We start from the raw sequence: 21,964 nt of genomic DNA, 5'->3' as shown, positions 1-21,964 counted from the left end.
GCTGGAGTTGGGTGGCCTATGCGATGAACGAAACAATCATTGCGTTTGTTGTCTTTGCTTCGCTCAGCGAGAGCTTGCTGCTGGATTTGCGGAAGGCATGCAGCTGCAGACCCACAGAACCCACCAGCTTTGCTGGCACAGTGCGGTCCCCAGACCTGGAAAGCTGCTCTGCGGGTCTGCAGCTGGATGCTTCTTGCAAACTAACTGCGGCCGGCTCGCGCTGATAACAGCTTTCATTGTTGGACCGGCTGCTTGGTGGAGCAACGATGAAACGAATGTAATGAATCGTTCGTCGCATGGGCTATTTAATTTTGGCCTGTTTTGGTACGGTTCGGGTGGTCAAGTTGTGCTTGGAGGGAGTTGTTTTCACCGGACATTATGACCAGCACCAAGTCGTTGGGAGGTGGAGATATACATCACGCAAACCCACGATAATGTTGCCGTCTCTCTCTGCAAAATGTCTCAGTTCTTCGCTTGATATAATTAAAGGGGTTATGCACTGCTATTCCTAGCACTATTTGGGCAACTTTACACACTTCCTGTGAGTCTATGTAACACATCTGTAATTTTTATTCCAAAAATAATCATTGTTTTATATTTCTAATCTTGTACTCAAAACCAGCATTTTTCAGCCTCATGAAAGCAGGCTATTATTGGCTTGGCTCCACCCATACTAGCAGAATGCTTTGAGTGACAGCCACCCACCAAATAGCTCCGCCCATCTCCCCGTCAGAGATTAGGTTTCAGGTTACATACAAATATGGTATGTCATAAATATAGAGATGTAGCAGTACTGTCTATCTATATATATATAATATGTTACCATGAATTGAAATTGGGGGACCCTGATGTAAACAAGACGAAAGTCTTTCTCTGGTCTCCATCATAGCAGTACTGAACAGTACTGTAGCAATACAAATATGGTATGTCATAAATATAGAGATGTAGCAGTACTGTCTATCTATATATATGTTACCACTATTTGTAAAAGCCACAACCACGTTACCATATTTGTAATAATGTAAATCATTGTGTCGTTGTACATATTGTGTATACACCGTTAGAAGCTAACATAGCTTAGCTTGGTAGCTATTGTGCTAACAACATATCCCGACGTCCGGCTCGCTGGCCGGCATGCACGCCCGACACAAAATGGTTCTCTCCTCTCTGTACACCCCCGTCCCCACGGGTACCCTGCCGGGGAGCCCATGGACGCGACAACGGCGGCAGCCGTAGGGTGCTCGAGCCCGCCGTAACGCTAGTGGTACACAATAGCTATGAGCTAACTAACGCTACAGGCTCAAACACGCTACGGCCGCCGCTGTTGTCGCGTCCACAAGCTCCCCGGCAGGACACCCGCGAGAACGGGGGCACACAAGGAGGAGAGAACCACCCCAAATCGAGCACTCATGCCGGCCGACAAGCCGGACACCGCGGTTGTTGTTAGCACAATAGTAGCCCACTGTGATGCACCGAGTGGGCCACCATTGATCAACATGCAGCGATGTGTAGCTTGCATGATGCGTGTGCAGTGCTTTGCCACACAGGTCTGAGAAGAGGACCTGCACATGATAGCAACCGGGAGCGTTGCGGAGCATTCAGCCTGCTGGCTACCTAGATCCACTTCAACCAGCCGAGCGTCGGGAGCTCCAGCAGCTTGTCGATGTGCTAATAGCCTGGAGCCAGCTACCGTTAGCTTGCAGAGGCTCCAGCACACCGACAAGCTGTGTAGCCAGCTACCGTTAGCTTGCAGAGGCTATTAGCACACCGACAAGCTGTGTAGCTAGCTACCGTTAGCTTGCAGAGGCTCCAGCACACCGACAAGCTGTGTAGCCAGCTACCGTTAGCTTGCAGAGGCTATTAGCACACCGACAAGCTGTGTAGCCAGCAGGCTGAATGCTCCGCGACGCTGGTTGAAGTGGATCTAGGTAGCCAGCAGGCTGAATGCTCAACGACGCTCCCGGTTGCTAACGCCGGCCCCGGCTGGTGCTAAGTAGCTAGCGATCGCTCCCGAGTCCCGAGAGCTAACGCCGGTCTGTCTGTCGAAGACCGAGGGAATCGCATCAGGCTTCAGCTGATTAGTGATCTTCTGGACAAACCTTCCACCCTGCAGGTAGCAAGAATGGAGGCGGGCATTACTAAAACCACAGAGCCAATCACATCACCGTGCGCTATAAACAGCGCCCTGTGACGTGCACCAGGTCGTCAAATCAACATGACCTGATTTACTAGAGGCAAAGAGGGGATGGGCTGTAGCTGAGGAATTCGCCAATATAGTATTTAGGCCCAAAAACACATTGATACGAACTCCTATTACTATAATACAATGCTAGAGACTGAAAAATGACATTTATAATGCATAGCACCTTTAAAGGGGCTATGCATTGCTATTCCTAGCACTATTTGGGCAACTTTACACAATTCCTGTTGGTCTATTGAAGACATTTGTAAGTTTAAAAAAAAAAAAATGCATTGTTTTATATTTCTAATCAAGTACTCAAAACCATCATTTTTCAGCCTCAAGAAATCAGGCTGTTATGGCCTGGCTCCGCCCATAAGCACTTTGAGTGACAGTGCCACACAGTCTGCACTGGTAGAGGGAGGGAGGGGGAAGAGAGAGAGAGAGAGAGAGCGAGAGAGGGAGGGGGTGGGAGAGAGAGAGAAAAAAAAGACAGTCCGCCGGCAGCTTATCTCTCTCCCTTTCTCTCCCTCTCGAGTATGAGGAAATGTTTTTTTTTTCTTTCTTTCAATCTCCCGTTTGCGTGTGTGGCACGCTGCAGGTCCCCCCCCCCCCCCCCCCCCCAAGTGCTCTCTATCTCTCTCCCTTTCTCTCCCTCTCGAGTATGAGGAAATGTTTTTTTTTTTTTTCTTTCAATCTCCCGTTTGCGTGTGTGGCGCGCTGCAGGTCCCCCCCCCCCCCCAAGTGCTCTCTATCTCTCTCCCTTTCTCTCCCTCTCGAGTATGAGGAAATGTTTTTTTTTTTGAACTTTCTTTCTTTTTTTTTTTTGAACTTTCTTTTATTTTGTGTCATATTGAACATCACATTGCATTAATCATACAGTATAATATACTTGATTCACATAGTCAATGACATTTGTTACTCAGGCTCTTCCCTCTTATTCAATTTGTTTAAGGTATTCAGCGTAATCAAAATAAGCTGTATAATCCGAGTACGCCTCTTAAACAACCCAGTGGGGAGGGATTTTTACAATATTTTTTTTTATGATTTTTTGTAGGAGAAGAAACGAAAAAATAAATGGAGAAATAAATTTAGCAAAAGGAAAAAAAAATATACTTTAACAGAAAAAAAAAAGAACAACAAAAAAAGAAAAGAAAAAAAAGAGAGAGAGGGCGTCAGGCTCATGCTAATGTATCTCCAGGTACAAGGTTACAAGTGACCATCTCTGCATAAACCTATCTTTTTTCAGTTGCAATTGTGCAGTCATTTCTTCCATTGTATACATCTGTCTCAGTCTCTTGGTCCATTGTTTGATTGTCGGTGGTTGATTTTGTAGCCATGCCATAGTTATCATTTTCCTTGCTATTAACAGTATCACTCTCAAGATATATAACGTATCTCCATAGTATGTGCCTTTCGGTATACATCCCAAGATATAGTACGATGGATTCAGAGGTAAGTCAAGATCTAGAATGGTTTTAATCTCATTTTTGATATTCATCCAAAATGTCTGCACCCTTGGACAGTCCCAGAAAATATGTGTATGATCTCCGATCATTCCACATCCTCTCCAACATAGTGGTGAGGACCCACCAGCAAATCCGGAGAGAACTTGAGGAGTCCTAAAGTACCTGACCTTGACCTTCCAGTCAAACTCCTTCCACATTGGGCTATTTGTGATTTTATGATTGCTTGAATGGCTGTCCTCCCATTCTTCATTTTCTATGATCACATTAGCTTCCAACTCCCATTTTTCTTTAATATAGGTGGTGTCTCCTGGATCGTCTAGTTGTAACATGTTGTAAATATTGGATATCTGCTTTCTTTCCATCAAGTTTTTTCTATTGTGTTTATAAAGTACCGCTCCACATTTGTTGGTGGTCTCTTAATTGCTTCCCACTCACTGTGAGTCATTACATAGTGTCTTATTTGAAAGTATCTAAACATGTCTTTCGAAGGTAGATCAAAACATTGCTGTAGCTGTGCAAACGATTTAAAACAGTCTCCTTCCATTAATTGATTGATAGTAACCAGGCCCAAATCCGCCCATTTTTTAAAACCCCCATCCTCCATAGCTGGCCGGAATTCTGTATTGTCTGCTATTGGCATGGCCCTAGATATTGATCGTGGACCTCCCCCCTTTTTCCTTACACTTTCCCATACCTTTAATGTATTTGTAATCCATTTGTTACCAATCTTAATTTTTTTCCAGTATGCTTTCCCCAGGAATATTATGGATCTGAGAGGGGTCTTTGGAATTTAGTTTTGCTCAATCTGTACCCATCCTGAGTCTAGGTCCTTTTGTATCCAATGCACAAGTATGCGTAATTGAGCTGCCCAGTAGTAGTTTCTTAGGTTTGGTAGACCAAGACCACCCTTGTTCTTTGGCAAACATAGTGTTTTAAGCCTTACTCTAGGTTTTTTCCTCTGCCAGATAAATTTGGATAGGAGTTTATCTAACCTTTTAAAGGTAGTGGCAGGTATTGGTATAGGTAGAGACTGGAAGAGAAAAATAAGTCTAGGTAGCACATTCATTCGAATTGATTCTATTCTTCCCACTAGGGAGAGAGGTAAAATGTCCCATCTGGCCATGTCTGATTTGATTTGTACAATCAACTTTTCGTAGTTTGCTTGATATAACTGATTGCTGCTGGGAGTCAAAATGATTCCTAAATACCTGAATCCGTCTCTAGCCCAATGGAAGGGTGCTATACTATTCAGATGTATTGGCCATGTTCCCACTATCATCATGGCTTCTGATTTGGTCTCATTTATCTTATAACCCGACAGTTCGCCGTAATTTCTTAAATCCATCATTATGTTTGGAATTGATTCTAAAGGGTTTTTGATATAAAGTAAAATGTCATCAGCAAATAGCGAGATCTTGTGTGTAATGCCTTTTTGGTCATCTATTCCCTGTATCTGAGGGTTTGATCTAATCATCTCCGCTAGTGGCTCTATGCCAATCGCGAATAGTAATGGAGACAAAACGTCTCCTTGGCGTGTCCCTCTCTGTATGTCAAAGAAGTGAGAGCAGTGACCATTCACCCTTACTCTAGACTTAGGATTTTTATATAAACATTTTATCCATTCTATAAATGTGTTATTGAATCCCATACCTTTCAATGTTAGTTCAAGGTACAGCCAATCAACTCTATCAAATGCCTTCTCGGCATCTAAGCCGAGAAGCATTGATGGTTCTTTTCGAAATCCAGCCACTGTTTGCAGATTTAAAGTTCTTCTGATGTTGTTAGCACCCTGTCGACCAGTGATAAAGCCAGTCTGGTCTGGGTGTATCAGTTTTGTTATATGTTTCTGTATTCTTTTTTTAAGTATAGATGTCAATATCTTGAAATCGTTGCAAAGGAGACTTATGGGCCTATAGGAACTACATCTTGTGGGGTCTTTACCTTCTTTATGTATTACCGAGACAATAGCTTCTGACCAGCTTCCTGGTGGATCTCTCTCAGATAGGGCATAGTTATAAACTACACTTAATACTGGTGTTAATTGTTCAGTGAAATGTTTATAAAATTCATTTGAAAACCCATCTGTACCTGGTGATTTATTGTTCTTAAGCATCTGAATAGTTTCCCCTATCTCCTTCTCCGTAATAGGGGAGGTTAGCTCATCCGCCTCATCTGGGGATAGTTTAGAAAGTTTAAGGTTATCTAAGAAGTTGTTGATTTTTTCTTTCTTGTTTTCCAATTGCTGTGCTTTGTAGAGGTCGGTATAGTAATCTGCAAATGCATTAGCAATTTCTTGCGTTTGCATTACTTCCATGTGTGTGCTGGGGTGTTTAATCTTTGGAACTATCCGACTTGACTGTATTTTGTGGAGCTGGAATGACAGTAGCTTGCTTGCCCTATTTCACATCTCATAGTAATTCCTACCAGCAAATCTAAGGGCTCCTTCCGCTTTGTATGTCAACAGGTCATCTAGTTTTTGTTTGCAGGTTAGTAGAGCTTTTAAATCTTCTTCATCTCTGTTCAGTTTATGTTTCCTTTCTAGTATTTTTAACTCATTTTCTAGGTTCTGCTGTTTTTCATTTCGCTGTTTCTTTAGTGCACTTGAAATTGAGATAATTTTACCTCTCATTACAGCCTTTGCCGCGTCCCATAAAATTGATGGTGAGACATCCCCCTTATTGTTGAGATCAAAATAACTCTTCAGTTCTTCACTTATCCTCTCCCGTGTGTGAGAGTCAGACAGCATGGATACATTGAGCCTCCAATATTTAAAGATTTTATTGGTACTGAGGTTAAGTTGAAGAGTTAGAGGTCCATGATCTGAGATGGTCGCTGGTTCAATGATACATGATTCAACTTTGTCAATATCTTGCTTGGAAATACAGAAGTAATCTATCCGAGAGTAGCTACCATGGACCCCAGACCTAAAGGTAAAGTCTTTCTGCCTAGGATGGTGGAAACGCCATGCATCTATAAGTCCAAATTCTTTTATCATTGCATTCAGTGATCTAGATTTTTTTGAAATGGGTCCACAATCTACAGGCAGTTTGTCTACTTTTGGATTTAGTACACAGTTGAAATCACCGGCCATAAGGATAATTCCTTTGGCATTACCAGCCAAAAGTGAGGCTATACCTTTAAAGAAATTGGGGCAGTCTTCATTTGGTGCATATATATTTAGAAAGGTTATGATTGATCCTCCTATTGACCCCAGGACCATAACATATCTGCCCTGGTCATCTGCAATTTCCTTTTCTTTGGTGAAGTATACTGATTTGTTAAATAGAATAGCCACTCCTCTCTTTTTCCCTGTTTGACAGGACGCACTATACACCTGGCCCACCCATTCTCTCTTCAGTTTCTGGTGTTCGTTCATTGATAAGTGCGTTTCTTGAATGAATGCTATAGAGCACTGCATTTTCTTAAGTTGTCCAAAAAGTTTTTTCCTCTTTATTGGGTTGTTAAGACCATTTATATTGTAACTAATACATTTAAGGCTTGTCATAATGTCATTGTATTTTGTATGTACAACATAGATCTATCTTCCATAGTATATGAGCTTGAGGCATTTGTCAAAGAGTATACAACATAAAAAACAAAACAAAATGGTCCCCTATTCACTTGTAAGGGAAAACCTAGGGCTTCCAATTTTCCAGTAAGCTGTCTTACATAAATCACAAATGAAATAATCTCCCGATGTTCTAGAGAGGTGTAGCTTTCTCTCTCAGGGAGCATATTGCACTAAGTGCAGAGAAGTTAACCACGAACGTATAGGGTTAACCTTTGCCTGGTAACACAGGCTAAGTGTGATCCGTCTATGGCTCAGTCTCTGGCCTCAGAACCACATATAAATTAAAGTAGATTTAATATATTTAAATTTTCCCAACAGGTAATTAATACTCAGGGTAAATGATAATCATATTAGTCAGCAGCATGTCCATTATTTCTTGTGTTTTACACTTATTGTAAACATTTAGTTAGTTTACTATATCTAACTGGTTTACTCATCTTTATCGTCCATGAATGATCTTAGGTCTGCGGCAGATAGTGACGTCATGGCTCCTTTCGTTCGCTGCTCACGCCCTCTTCTTTGTGTTCGCCACCTGTCCCTTGTCAGTTCTCTTTGTAGTTTCTCTCTTTCGTCGATTTGGACATGAATTCCCAGTTCTTTCAGTGTGGGAATTGCATCTACCAGAGAGTCAAACACCTTCGTTCCCGATTCTGTTGTCATCCTGAGTCGTGCCGGGTATGGGCAATTAGCGCGTATCCCTTTTTCCTTCAGCTGTTTGATGACGTGACGCACCTGACCCCTCTTCTTTTGCAGGTCTGGGGAGTAATCGTGATCAAAATAGATCCTTTTCCCTTGAAATGTGACGGTTTGTCCCCATGCGAGCTGTAGAACCTGTTCTTTGATATTGAAATCTAGAAAGCGCACAATGATAGAGCGCGGGGGTGCGCTAGACTCTCTCGGTTTGGCCATCAGTGATCTGTGCGCTCTTTCTATCTTAATCTCAGACTCAAGTTCAGGTGTTATTTTCAGGGATGTTGTCAATAGCTGCTTCACAAACTCTTTAGTATCCTTGTCCTCGCTACCTTCAGGGACTTGGTAGATCCGGATATTGTTGCGTCTGAGTCTATTTTGCAAGTCTTCACAGGTTGCTGTAATTTCTGCATCTCTTCTTACAAGGTATTTGAGCGCCCTCTGGTGTCTCATTCCACTATCATCCAGTTTCGTGATTTCTTTTTCAATTACCGTAATTCTACCTTCTGTTTTGTCAATCCATTCAGTTACTTGCGACATAGATGTTTCAAGTTTGCTCACTGAAGACTGGGTGGCATTGTGTGCTTCTTTATTCTCTCTCCTTAGATCTTTTAATTCTTTTAGAATCGCGGATTCCTCTCTCTCTGTTTCCTCGTCAGTGTCGGAAGAGCTGGTTTGACAAGCCTGTTCATCTGTGACATCTTTCTCATTTCCAGAGTCGGTTTTGGTATTTCTTTTAGCACTTCGTTTCTTCGGGCTCATCTTTAGACTTCTTACCGTTTCACTCGTTAAATGTTGCTGACAATATCTGTTTGTTGGGTCGTTTATCTCGGGGGTTCTGAGGAGCTCTTCTTCTTTCTTTCAATCTCCCGTTTGCGTGTGTGGCGCGCTGCAGGTGTCCCCCCCCCCCAAGTGCTCTCTCTCCCTCTCTCTTCCTTTCTCTCCCTCTCGAGTATGAGGAAATGGTTTCGCTGTGTACAGTCAGTCTAGGTAGAATGGGGGCGGGCATTAGCTCCAACCACAGAGCCAATCGCATCACTGTGCGCTACCCACAGCCCGAATGACGTGACTCAGGCCTTCAAATCAAAATGACCCGATTTACTAGAGGACGAAAGGGGCTGGGCTGAATCGGAGCAATCCGCCAATATGGTATTTAGACCCTAAAACACATTGATACGAACTCCTATTACTATAATACAATGCTAGAGACTGAAAAATGACATTTATAATACATAGCCCCTTTAATTCGAAGCTTCGAATTACATTTTTTTTTTTTTTTTTTTTTATCTTATGTTGTGGGACTTGTACAGCACTTTGGTAAACTTTGTTGTTTTTAAATGTGCTCTATAAATAAAGTGGATTGGATTAATGAATTAAGTAGCCCCTTTCGTGACTGTGACGCAACACGGCTGTGTGATTTAATTCAAGGTGGATCGCTGTTGTCGTTTGAACAACTTCAGATTTCATGGGAACTACCAATCCCCCAAATCAAGAATGTTTAAGATGAATGAAGTAAGATTTTGATTATTTGAAATATGGCCTGTGTAGACTAAACTATGCACAGAATTATGTCAGTCTACAAGGTCCGGCAATGTAGACCTTGTAGACTCCACTACAGACCAATTATCAGTGAATGTTCATGCATTTTTAAGAAGGGCTACTTCCACAAAAAAACAAAGAACTCACCAAAACATCTCAGTAGCACCTTATCTAAATGTTCTATTTCATATATGGAGATTCATATTTATTTCAGGGTTTCCGTTAGAAAAAATTGTTGCCGGTCTCCGTGACCTGCAAGATTTCAATCTACCGGACAAATGAGATTAATTCCGGTCATAGTTTATTGAGCTTTAAAACAATTGAATAAAGAATGTCATCCTCAAGGCATGTAGATTTATAATATTATTACTTAAAACTATAGGCTACTTTTGCGTATACAGTCATTAATATATTCCAAATAAAATAAGTCCCTCGATACTCCGTGCTGCTGCTGACTTGAAATAAAATAGACCGCGTATGTGGGCAGTCGGTCCGACACTAAACAGCAGTCTGTTATAATCACATTTTTATGAGCTAACGAATTCCGTTATATTGGACATTTGTATTAAAATCGAAGCTCGGCCCCGAAGCTTCGATTGCCAAAAAAAATTCGAAGGTCAGCCCTAGTTGTCACTGATCTATAACAAAATAATATATTCTTTGATTTTTGTTTGTGCAGTGTCTCAAGGCGATGCTGGAAGCTGTAGGACTAGAAGGTAAAACTCACCGTGGCTGCTGTGGGTCTTTTGCACTGTGTTTATGGAACTTGTGTAACTAGGGCTGGGTAATTAAATTCAATACTTTTATGGTCTTGAATGAATTGCTTCAATACTATCGAGTATAGAAAAATACTATAAGACTATAGTGAAAATCCATATCTTTGCATAGATCCATGACAGTATACCTTCATATTCGTCACACCTTCCAGCCCTAACTGGTATCAAACATTTTCAAACGATACCCAGCCCTAGTGTAGACTGAACTAAAGGTATGAATTAATAGTTAGTGTGTGTGTGTGTGTGTGTAGGGAACAGTTGGCACTTGAGGAGGCTGGACTGGTGTGAGGAGGTCGGGGAGCCGCTGATGGATGAGGTCAGTGGACGTTGAGTAACTTCTCTCTGTGTCTTGTCTCATCCCTGGTTTCCCTCTTTCATTATCCATCTCTCCACGTCTTGAGAATGTTCTCTTTTCCCTTCAGGACGCCTCTCTGTCAGAGATGAAGATCAGTCACGGAGACACACTGGTCGTCACAGAGGGACAGCTGCCCCCAAAGGTACCTCACCTTGCATGCTGCTAAGTCACCTTGCATGCGGTTAAGTCACCTTGCATCCGGTTAAGTCGCATGATTTTTTTCCGTAGCCTATGTTTTTGCGAAGACACTCTCTGATTGGCTAGCCGTGTACAGCGAAGACCCTCTCTGATTGGTTTAGCGCCGAATGGTCTCTTCCGCCTTGTACATATATATTCTCTGTTTCAAAGTGGTTATGCTTTGGCCCTCTTTCGAAGTGGGTTATGCTTAGAGTTAGGGTTAGGGTTAAGGTTAAGGTTAGGGTTAGAGAACAACATATCAATTGTTGTTGAATATGCGGAAGAGACCCTTCGGCGCTAAACCAATCAGAGAGGGTCTTAGCTGTACGCGGCTAGCCAATCAGAGAGCGTCTTCGCAAACATAGGTTACGGAAAAAAATCACAGTTAAGTCACCTTGCATGCGGTTAAGTCACCTTGCATGCTGTTAAGTCACCTTGCATGCTGCTAAGTCACCTTGCATGCTGTTAAGTCACCTTGCATGCTGTTAAGTCACCTTGCGTGCTGTTAAGTCACCTTGCGTGTTGTTAAGTCACCTTGCATGTTGTTAAGTCACCTTGCATGTTGTTAAGTCACCTTGCATGCGGTTAAGTCACCTTGCATGCGGTTAAGTCACCTTGCATGCGGTTAAGTCACCTTGCATGCGGTTAAGTCACCTTGCATGTGGTTAAGTCACCTTGCATGCTGTTAAGTCCATGTGTTTCTAGGCAGCTTGTAGCTTCTGTATTTTCATGCAGCACATTGTCTAGAAAGATTTATTATTGGCCTCTGACGTCTGTTTCTTAACAAATATCTTCATTACGTGGAGGCTGAGCTAAGAAGTCTTGTGCAGGTAGATGCATTATTTATTCAGTTTGAGAAAATCCAAACAAATGGTAAAGAAATGTTTTACACAAAGTTCACCAGCCAAAAACAACAATGGTGAAAGTTTGCAGTTACATTCTGTACAATTAGATGTTCGTAATGTTTTGTGTACTTCTAATGATGCAGTTATCTTCAAACTGCAACCCACAAAGGGCGGCTCGGTGGCGCAGCAGAGATTGCGCTCGTCACCAATGCAAGAGACTCCGGTCTCGAATCCCGGTGTCAGCATTGCCTCAGGCTTGGGCCAGTCGGTCTTAGAGCATGGCGATAGAACGCCTGCCCTGATTCCGACGGTTAAGCTTAGGCACTCTTTCGAAGTTGGTTAAGGTTAGAGTTTGTCTTAGAGCATGGCGATAGAACGCCAGGTAGTTTGCAGGCTGTTAGACCCGGAAATAGGCGCAGAACTTGCTGTCCCACGATTGGCGCACATGTCACATGACCTGGCCAATCGGAGCGCAAAACTCGAACGCGGAAACGCAGTTCCGTCGTAGAAGGCATACACGCGGAGGGGACACGTGATGCAAGGCTTCTATCCTCCCTACGACCGACCAGTGGGAGGCATAGTCGAGCAACGTTCAAGACAGGGGAGGGGAGAATTGGAAATATACGAAATTGGGATGGGAGAAAAATAGAAAAAAAATAAGGAGAAAAAGTGGATAAAAAAAACTGCAACCCACACAGATTCTTGTCTGAAACAATTGTCTCTCTCTCGCTCCCAGGGTTTTCTGAAACTGTCTGTGTGGCTGTATCTGGATCCAAGCAGTAACACGGGTGGTTCTGTGGGATCTGATGTAATTTCTCCCACTGACGGCCCCACTGAGGCCCAGAGGCTGGTGGCTCTGGCTGCAGGTGATACGATCACTGCACATATCAATTCGTTTTCATGCTTTGTGTTATTGGCTGAGTGCTTCTCCCACATGTTCTATGTTAATCTCTGTGTTTGTAGCTGGTGGTGCCATGGTGGAGTTGATAACTGTAGGACAGGTGGAGATTTCGGATGAGGCCACACTGGAGGATTTGAAGACGCAGGTAGTGTTTTTAGCTGCGACCAGCAGCTCTATATCTTGCTCGCTTGGTTAGTAGGTTGGTCCACAAAAGTCTCCCTGCTCCGGCTGCACGCTAGCTTAGCTTAATAGAATGAATTGAAGCGGACAGTACTGGTAGCCTAGCTTAAACTCTAGAAGAGGTGTTAGTTGGCCAACGTCTAGGCTACCGGTAATGAATGCTTCCATTCATTGTGCTAAGCTAGGCTAACGGGCAGCCGGATAGCTCTGTGCCTTCTACTGAACTCACAGAGAGGAAACTGGTATCTTATCTTCTTGGCTCACTCTGGAGAAGATGGTAAGATAATTTCCTATAACATTGGCATGTTCCTTTAACAAGGACAAGTTTGGCACTTTGTCAAGATGGTTATCGTTCTCACTATTTCACTCACTCCAGGCTTTTGACGGAAAGTAATTAAATAATAATTAAGACGTCAGTCACACAGCTGTGAGTGTCGCTATTACACGAGAACAAGGCTGCAAAGAGCAATACGCCATCCTCAGTGTTGAGAGGATGACATGCAGCCATGCGGCTGAAGTCCAGACATGTTCAGCTTGGAGCAGCCTGTGTGTGGCGTCAGTGTGAGATGCACCTACTATGAGCAAACCATTGAAAAAAACACAACACAACAATTACATTTACAATGAATATTAGGTTAGAAAATACCTAACCTAATATCCTTAATCAAATTCTCCGTTGTCCGCCTCCGAAAATTATATCTGGTCAAGTTAATTCACATCAAGCTCTTGATACTTGTCTCTGTTAATTACTCCTTTTCCTTCCCACGCCTCAGGTGGTGACCCTGCCAGCCCTGCAGTGTGTGTGTGTGCCAACCCCTGCATTCCTGCGCGTGTGGCAGCTGGAGGGCAAGAGGCTGACACGCATCCTCAGAGGACAACAACTTACACTCAGGTGCACAGATTCCTCCTCCTGCTCCAGAGAAGCTCAGAGGGAATTTACCTATCTCAAACCCGCCCTCTTTCGTTATCCTCCAATCACAAGGGTTGCTTTCCTCCGCAACGGTTACGATTGGAAGACAAGAGGGCGGAGTTTGACATGGTCAATTTAATTGGAATAAGCACCTTTTAGTGGTGTTGAATGTCCATCATTCAACACAGTCTGGCTATGAGGAGAGTGTAAACTTAACACAAAATGTTTTGCTTATTCCAACCAAATTCCCTGTGAGCTTCCTTGATTGATTAGAAGGCGGAACATCGCAATGAAACTTTAGAATGGACTATCTCTGCACTGCTGCTACACTGGTCAATGAAACTGACTCACAGTCCACGTAAGATATTTTTTAGAGGAAATTAAGGAATTAATAGAAAAATTTATTGAACGTTTTTATTAATAGTGTATCACAAATTCCATTACCATGCCAGTTTGATTGTGAACAATTGGATTATCCAACTTTTAATCTAATTTCCATACCTACACAATTATTGTGATATGTATATTATATATCCTTCTCTGTTTTTCTCCTACAGGAAGTTTAAACTTACCAGTGGTACAGATATTTGTGTGCAGCAGCTTCTGAAAGAGGAGGATCTTGGGTAAGGTTTTGATCTTGGGTAAGGTTTTGATCAACAATAATTTCTGCTTCAAGGAAAAATAGATATTAACACTTTGATCGCCGGGGTTAAATTCATAATTTACCATCCCTCGCCAGCCCTATTTAACATGGAGAAGTTCCCCTTCTTTGCAGGGCTATAACTTTTTAAATTGTATTGCTAAATTGACATTACTATGGCCCATTCAACGTCCTATATCTATTGTTCAGGGTGTAGCAACGTTATACTTTTTCATTCACATATTCATACTAAAATACGGTCTAAAGTATAAGTATGTTTTTATCGTTTTCTGCAGCTTTCTCCAGAACTTGATTTATAGCCCTAAATGCATTATATTGATGATCAAATACAGTTTGGTAGGAATCTGTGCGAGATAAAAAATGTCAACTGGACGTGCTTCTAGGAGTTACTACGTATGATCTGATGTTGACCGGATGGGGGGGGGGTCGTTTATAATTCCGTGGGCAACGTTATATCATTCATCTAGTGTGGGTGATATGATCATTAGAGCAGTTAGTATCGAAGACATTAAAAAATAACGCTGAAACTCACCGTAGCTTCCTCGCGCCGTTGGGAGATGAGCGTGGAACAGAAATGTTTCTATTATGGGATGTCGAAATATCCGATCCATTTCCAGGTTGTATAATAGTATATACGTCCAAATCATGTTGTTTATCGAGTTATTTGCAACCGATCGACATCCATTGTGTCAAGATGGAGTCCTGCTAATGATAGCGAGTGCCCGGACGAAATATGGGTGAGCACCACTTCATCCGCATCACTTCCTGTTTGGGCGAGCGGCCGATCGGCCACCAGATGGCGCTCTTGAACCGTTCGAGAGTTGAGAGGGGCTCACCAGTACATATAATGTCTCCGGGGGAGAAATATGATTTCGATCACAGATTTTTGAAATATTGATATCAAAGACGCTGTCCAGCGTCTTCGGCAGAATAAGCATGGCGGGGAAAGACGCTGAACAGCGTCTTCGGCGATTAAAGTGTTAAAGGTGCTTTTGCGATTGTTTGGAATGAGGATCGGATTAGAGGAGGATTAGATGTGGCTAATCTACATAGACAATCTTGATTTAAAATCTTCCATGGTGCACCTTTTTAATAAAGCCCAGTGCTTTTCTTCTTCTTTTTTTTTTATTTATTAGTGCATAAAAAAAAAAGAACATACAAAAAATTACATTTGATTTTATTTTATTAGGGATCCCCATTAGCTGGTGCCAGCAACCAGCTAGTCTTCCTAGGGTCCACACACAAAAAGACATACAAAATTGAATTGATTATTCATACGTAAAATAACAATTACTAAATGCACAGATGGCATGAAAAAGGACTTTGCCCTACAAACATACATTAAACAATTTGACACGCATGGATCATACATGAACACATACTGTAGAAAGGGATGAAGCGCGAAGAGAGAAGCCATACGTAAAATTCCATTAAATAGACTGTTGGGGGCGACAGTGGAGATAGAACAGTTGTCTGGTAATCGGAAGCTTCCCAGTTCGATTCCCGCTCCTCCTGGCAGCGTGTCGAAGTGTCCTTGAGCAAGACACTTAACGCCTAACTTCTCCCGGTGAGCAGGTTGGCACCTTGCATGGTCGCCTCCGCCGTCAGTGTGTGACTGAATGGGTGAAGCATAAGTTGTAAAGCGCTTTGGTAAAAGCACTATATAAATGCAGTCTATTTACCATTTGCTGTATACTAGGGCTGACCTTCGGATTTTTTTTGGAATTAGAAGCTTCGGGGCCGAGATTCGATTAAAATTCGAAGCTTCGAGATTAAGATTTAAAAAAAAAATTATGTTGTGGGACTTGTACAGCACTTTGTTCAACTTTGTCAGTGCTGTAAAGTTTAAACCTTTTTAAATCTTAGACAAACAAAACACTTTGCTTTCATGAAATATTGTAAGCCGTCATTTGAGGCTTTATAAAAGCAGCATAATGAACACAAATCTGTCAGTGCCGAGTCCGACCTCATCTTAAATAACAAACAGCATTGCTTGTTGTAGTTAACAAAGAGAGGCAGAGTTGATTATTTTCATATTCGAATCCCATGCCCATCGAACGAAGCTTCGAAGTATTTAAGACAGCCCTACTGTACCATATATTCTTTCCTGTTCCTTCCCTCTGTTTCCCTCCCTCCCAGACCTAAGGAGGTGTTACTGCACGTTCAGATGGCCGTGCCAGGGGAGAGGTCCTACTACCCTCCAGAGGAGCTGGTCTGGGACGCGTCCAGAGACCCCTCTCCCCGCTCCCTGCGCTCGGCCCTGGCTTCTCACTACGGCCTCTCCCCCGACTCACTGCTCCTGGCCAAGCACCAGCCGGACAAACGCACCTGGGACACCGTCTCCAACTGGGTACGAAACGGAGAGATATATTTTGTATAAAAAAAACTAAACGGATTTAGAGAAAATCTGTGAAGATATTTTGATAAAATGCGCGTATACAAGATGGCGTAAATCTTTTCTACCTAAAGTTGGACCTAAAATATGTTTCTGACAAGGTTTTTAACAATGGATCGTGAGTCACATTTGATCTGCTACGTCTAGTCTGAAAGTTGGATCTGAATTTCTTTCGCCGGTACAGGCTCGGGCACCACTGCTAGATATACGATAATTATCGTATTCATAAGATAAAAGCAGCTTGTTCGTTGCAGGCACAGAAACAGCCCATTGAGAACAGGACTGAAACAGAGGTATAGAGGCTGCTAGAATGCATAATCTGACTTCAAAGACATGTTTAGGGAACCTCGAAGACTTATATTAACTTTTAAACTTTAAAACTTAAAAAGGACTAAAATGTGTCAAGGGTGTGGGCTAGCTGATTGATTGATTGATTGAAAACTTTATTAACAGATTGCAGAATGGGTACAATACAGTACAGCTCGATACAAAAACTGCTAAGAGGATGAAGACCAGAAAACGTCTTTCGGCTTGTTTACATAAGGGTCCTTCATTTCATCAAAACATTTAGAGACATACAAATATACAGTACTATGTAAGCAGCATCACTACTTAAAGAGTAGCAGCAGAGGAAGGCAAGTTGTGTGCATTCTTCTTTCTTTGCAGTACAATATTAATTTGATATAAAAGAAGGAGAACATTGAAGAACATTAGATGGAGGGATGGGATTTATCTACTAGAGATGTAGGGGAAAAGATTCTCGAGTGGACTTTAATAATTATTCCATTTGTCAACAACTCATGTATGATTCATTCAACCTTTATTTAAACTTGATGGACACTGAGGTTTCCCTCATTTACAGTGACGTTGAGTATACAACTAAAAGAGATATAAGAGAATAACATGATAATATCAAATAAAAATAAGATAAAAACAGGAAAAGCAGACTAAAAGGTTATTCAGATTAGGCCTGGTAGGATCAGTGATCAGCTGCAATGAATTAAGGTTAGAAGAAACAACCTTTAAATAACCGGAGGCATTTGTCAACCAATCAATGTTAAAAATCCACCATAACTATTCATTCAGGATTCTTAACACTTTGGGTGCCGGGAGCCGTCTTTAGACGTCTTTGCTGGCCATGCTAAAGTTGCCGGGGGACGCTGTACGTCGTCTTTATATCAATATTTCAAAAATCTGCGATCGGATTCATAATGTCCCTCCGCTGGCCTGAGATCCACCAGCAGGACCCACTGAGCTCTCTGGCGGTTCAGGAGCGCCATCTGGTGGCCGATCGGCGCAAGCGCTTAACAGGAAGCGCACTAGAGGTTTTGCTAGACGTCCGTATTGCTTCCGGCCACTCGGTACATGTCCCGTGACTCTAGCTCGTCACTCTACATAGCGATCGATTGCCAATAACTCGATAAACAACATGATTTGGACGTATATACCATTATACAAGCTGGAGATGGACCGGGTAATAATATATCCCATAATGATAAAATTTCTACTCGACGATGATCGCCCAACGGCGCGCGGAGACTGGGGTGAGTTTCAGCGTGTAACGTTACCGTCTTCGATAATAACTGATATTATCAACATTTGACCCACATTAGATGATTGGTATAACGCTGCCCACGGAATTATAAACGCCCCCTCGCCCATCCGGTCAACATCAGATGACGTGTAGTAACTTCTAGAAGTACGTCTAGTTGGAATTTTTTATATCGCGCTGATTGCCATCAAACTGTATTTCATCATCAATATAATGCATTTGGGGCTATATATCACGTTCTGGAGAAAGCTGCAGAAAGAGATGAAAACATACTTATGCATTAGACCATACTTTACTATGAATATGTGAATGAAAAAGTTTAACGTTGCTACACAATGAACAATACATATAGGACTTTGAATGGGCCCTAATAATGGCAATGTAGCAATAGAATTTAAAAAGTTATAGCCCTGCAAAGAAGGGGACTTTCTCCATAGACAAATAGCGCTGGCAATCTATGGTATATCATTAATTTAACCTTAGGCAACCAAAGTGTTAATAGGACTAGTTGTTAAAGACCCCTAAATATTCAGCACAACAATTGAATGAGGTTGGAGTGGGGTGGAATTTGGCAATGATCACGTGAATTACAGAATTACTATAGCAAATGGTAAAAGAGTAATTCAGCTAGGATATCAATAGACCTGTCATCAGCTGATGGAGGACAATACTGCCCTGCAGAAGCTAACTGCAGTAACTACGCAAACAGTGAAACTGAGAAAAATGGCTTTAAAGTTCTTTGACTATCCACAGAGATTTGGTAGTTACTGCAATTCTTTAGACCCTTTTTCTCTAAAACAGAGCAAGATTGAACTCTGAAACTTTGTCACAAGATACAATGGATATTGAGAAGTTAAATTTCACTTGTTACTGCAGTTAGCTTCTGCAGGCCAGTATAAATCCCACTAACTACAAAAGAATTATTATACCCACAATAAATACTAATAACAATAAATTCAAAACACTTGGTAGGTAACAGAATATAGAACAGGAAAAACAGAACCTCAGATAAATGGCCACCCCACCACATCTACCAAATTCTGTCGCTTCTGATGGTTATAACCAGTTATGGCCTCCTCCAAATCGCAAACACAGCTCTTAAGCCATGTTTCAGAGAGAACCACAATGTCAGGGTCTGCTTGAGAAACTAAAATATTCAGGTGGTCAAGTTTCTGATATTGTAGAAGACGTCTGATATTTAAATTAATCTGCTCTAAGCCTTTTCTAGCTCTAAATGTAATTGGGTTATTCAGACAGATTGGAGAAGAGTGAGGAAGACATTAGTATGAGGAGGAACAGGATTACAGGAAGAGACTAGTGAACAGCTACTGAATCAAACGTGGAGGGGGCAAAAGACACAGAACACTTTTGAAGACGAAGAAGATAATTGTCAGGCGTTGGAAGACGACCTTCAGAAGAAGATAATTGTCAGGCGTTGGAAGAAGACCTTCAGAAGAAGATAATTGATTTTTTTATTTTGATTTGGGGGGGGGGGGGGGGGGGGTCGAGGCCTGGAATTCCTTGAAAACAGCAAAAAATTTAACAAGGCGCTTAAAAAGTCATTGAAATTCAGATCAACCATTTGCATTGAAAGTTTTATTTATCCATGATAAAATTGTTCTGAATCAAGAAATAATTTCTTTTTATTAAGTGTAACTAATTGTCGGAAATTGGTTTTAAGCCATACATATTGGATCTGATTTATTTTTATTATTATAAAACAAGCATTTAAAAGTGAATTGTATCCTTTTAAATGCCCTTTTAAAATGAAGAATAGTGCTTGGAAAAGTATTTGAAAGTCCTTGAATTTCATTTTGCAATGTCTGTGGGAACCCTGGAAGAAGGTAATTGTCAGGCCAAAGATGCTAAGTATGTCTGTCTAGTCTACATCTTCCTACATAGTTGTACACTTTTCATAAATATGATTCAAAAATATTTTTTGACAGAGTCAGCAGGTGTCCAAACGGAAAAAGAAGAAAAAGGCAGAGTCTCTCCTTGGAGCACCGTTCCACCTCAAAGACGGAGACATTATTGGGGTCAAGGTAATAAAAGAGTATTCAAAAAAGTATTAACATATTGAGTGCCACGCCCCTTCCGGGAAGTGACCTAGCCTTGCCGTCCATTAACCCCATGTAAACGTAGTTGTAGTTTGTAGAGCTAAACCTATATTTTATAGTATAGCTATGGGTCTAATAACGCCGTCGAGTCTCAGTGAGTTGCTTCTGGTCAACATGCAAAAAACTGATTATTTTTTCACATTTCCGTTTTATACCATTTTGAATATGAATATAGTTTGGTTGCTTCTGAGTAATTCCAGGGAAAAGACGCGAAAACAGCGTTTTTGTGTAATTCAATAAATACGTTGTAATTTTTCGCCTGATTATCGGATCTTCCTGAAATCAACGCTAGATCATCATTATTATCCTTCCTCGTGCAAGCATGCAATGTGGTTTAGACCGGCGCGCATGCCCCCCCCCCCCCCCCTCTCCTGCAACCCAACGGCAGACAGCCACACACATAAAACACAGATAGCTTCAATCGCGGTAGAAAGAAATATCAGATCAACGCAAGCTTTCTATATAGTGTCCTTACCTGGTATCTGATGTAATGCAAAAAAAAGAATCCAATTATCTGATCACCATTCCAGTTATCCACAGCGATCCTGTCTCCGACGTTGTTGGGCATACTTCAACGGGCGGGCGGGGTCAGTAGTCCAAACCATCCCTACAAGCGTGTGTTTTGCCAGAGTGTTTAGGACCCGCCCCCACGCTCGGTAGAGAAAAGAAACTAACCCGTTTCTAACTGGGTGCAATAATGGCCGAAGGCATTAGAGGGCGGTATAAGACCGTCTGCCAGCTCAGACACACTCAGAACAGTATGCACAAGGTGCCCCGCTGAATTATGAATGGCAATAGCGATTAAAAGAAATACTGTGAGAAAAACGTAGATCTACGTTTCTGTGACGTAGCCGGCACTCAACGGTTGGGCGACAGAAGCGTAGTTCTACGTTAACGGCATCCAACGTGTTAACGGGTTCAGTGAAGCACAAATGCTGAAAGAAAAGAGTGGGTGAAAGTGGATATTACTTCCGTAATAAAACAGTCGATTTGTTCTGTGATCGGGCAGAACCTGTTAGTCGACAGCAGCCGTGACTTCTGTACCCTGGAGGACGAACAGATCCAGCAGAGGCTGAGGGAGCAGGTGGAGCAACGCAGGAAAGGGTGGGACTTCTGTGTTCTTCATGTTTTGCTCTCGTTTTAACGTGTGACTTATTAGACAAGATCCTTTCTCTAAAATAATTGTATTTTTATTTTTATAATTTTTACAGAGGGCAGGCTGCCAGCTCTAATGGCTTTCAGGGGGCAGGAGCCGAGAAGAAGATTGAGAAATCTAAGTCCAGGAAACCAGAGGTGGCCCTGTCAATCAATGTGGGGGTGTTCAGATAGCCCTGCGTCCCTGCGTGGAAACCTCACAACTACCTGTAACCACATCGAGCCACTGAGATATCGTTTTACAAACGGGACAATCAGTCTCTAGCCAAACAGACTGGACGCGTTCCCTCTGTTGTACCGTGTTCCTGTCTGAACGATCTGGCCTTGAATATACCCACTCCTCTCTCGCTCCCCTCTAGATGGAAGGCAAGCTGCTTTCCCCCATTGGCTTGTAACGAAGGGAGTCTTCTGGTTGTTTTTTCAAGTCACTTTTTACTTAAATACATTGGTGTGTTGGGATCGTGCCTCTCACCCTGCAGTGTATTCCTGATG

At 42.2% G+C, this 21,964-nt stretch overlaps 1 protein-coding gene across 1 annotated transcript in view; it reads left to right on the top strand.

The window, feature by feature from the left end:
* Window positions 1-21,660, top strand: part of usp40 (ubiquitin specific peptidase 40) — a 58,416-nt gene extending 36,756 nt beyond the window's left edge. Inside the window, exons 22-32 of the mRNA XM_084309987.1 lie at window positions 10,128-10,164; window positions 10,476-10,540; window positions 10,647-10,721; window positions 12,338-12,467; window positions 12,565-12,647; window positions 13,456-13,574; window positions 14,150-14,215; window positions 16,393-16,603; window positions 20,147-20,242; window positions 21,327-21,421; window positions 21,529-21,660. Coding sequence (XP_084166113.1) covers window positions 10,128-10,164; window positions 10,476-10,540; window positions 10,647-10,721; window positions 12,338-12,467; window positions 12,565-12,647; window positions 13,456-13,574; window positions 14,150-14,215; window positions 16,393-16,603; window positions 20,147-20,242; window positions 21,327-21,421; window positions 21,529-21,646 — 1,095 coding nt within the window. The 3' untranslated portion in view covers window positions 21,647-21,660. The remainder of the gene's footprint in view (window positions 1-10,127; window positions 10,165-10,475; window positions 10,541-10,646; window positions 10,722-12,337; window positions 12,468-12,564; window positions 12,648-13,455; window positions 13,575-14,149; window positions 14,216-16,392; window positions 16,604-20,146; window positions 20,243-21,326; window positions 21,422-21,528) is intronic.
* The last annotated feature ends 304 nt before the right edge of the window (window positions 21,661-21,964 follow it).

This window comes from Notolepis coatsorum (assembly GCF_963971535.1).
Source record: "Notolepis coatsorum genome assembly, chromosome: 3".
Classification (NCBI taxonomy): domain Eukaryota; kingdom Metazoa; phylum Chordata; class Actinopteri; order Aulopiformes; family Paralepididae; genus Notolepis; species Notolepis coatsorum.
This window is presented reverse-complemented; position numbering and strand designations above follow the sequence as displayed.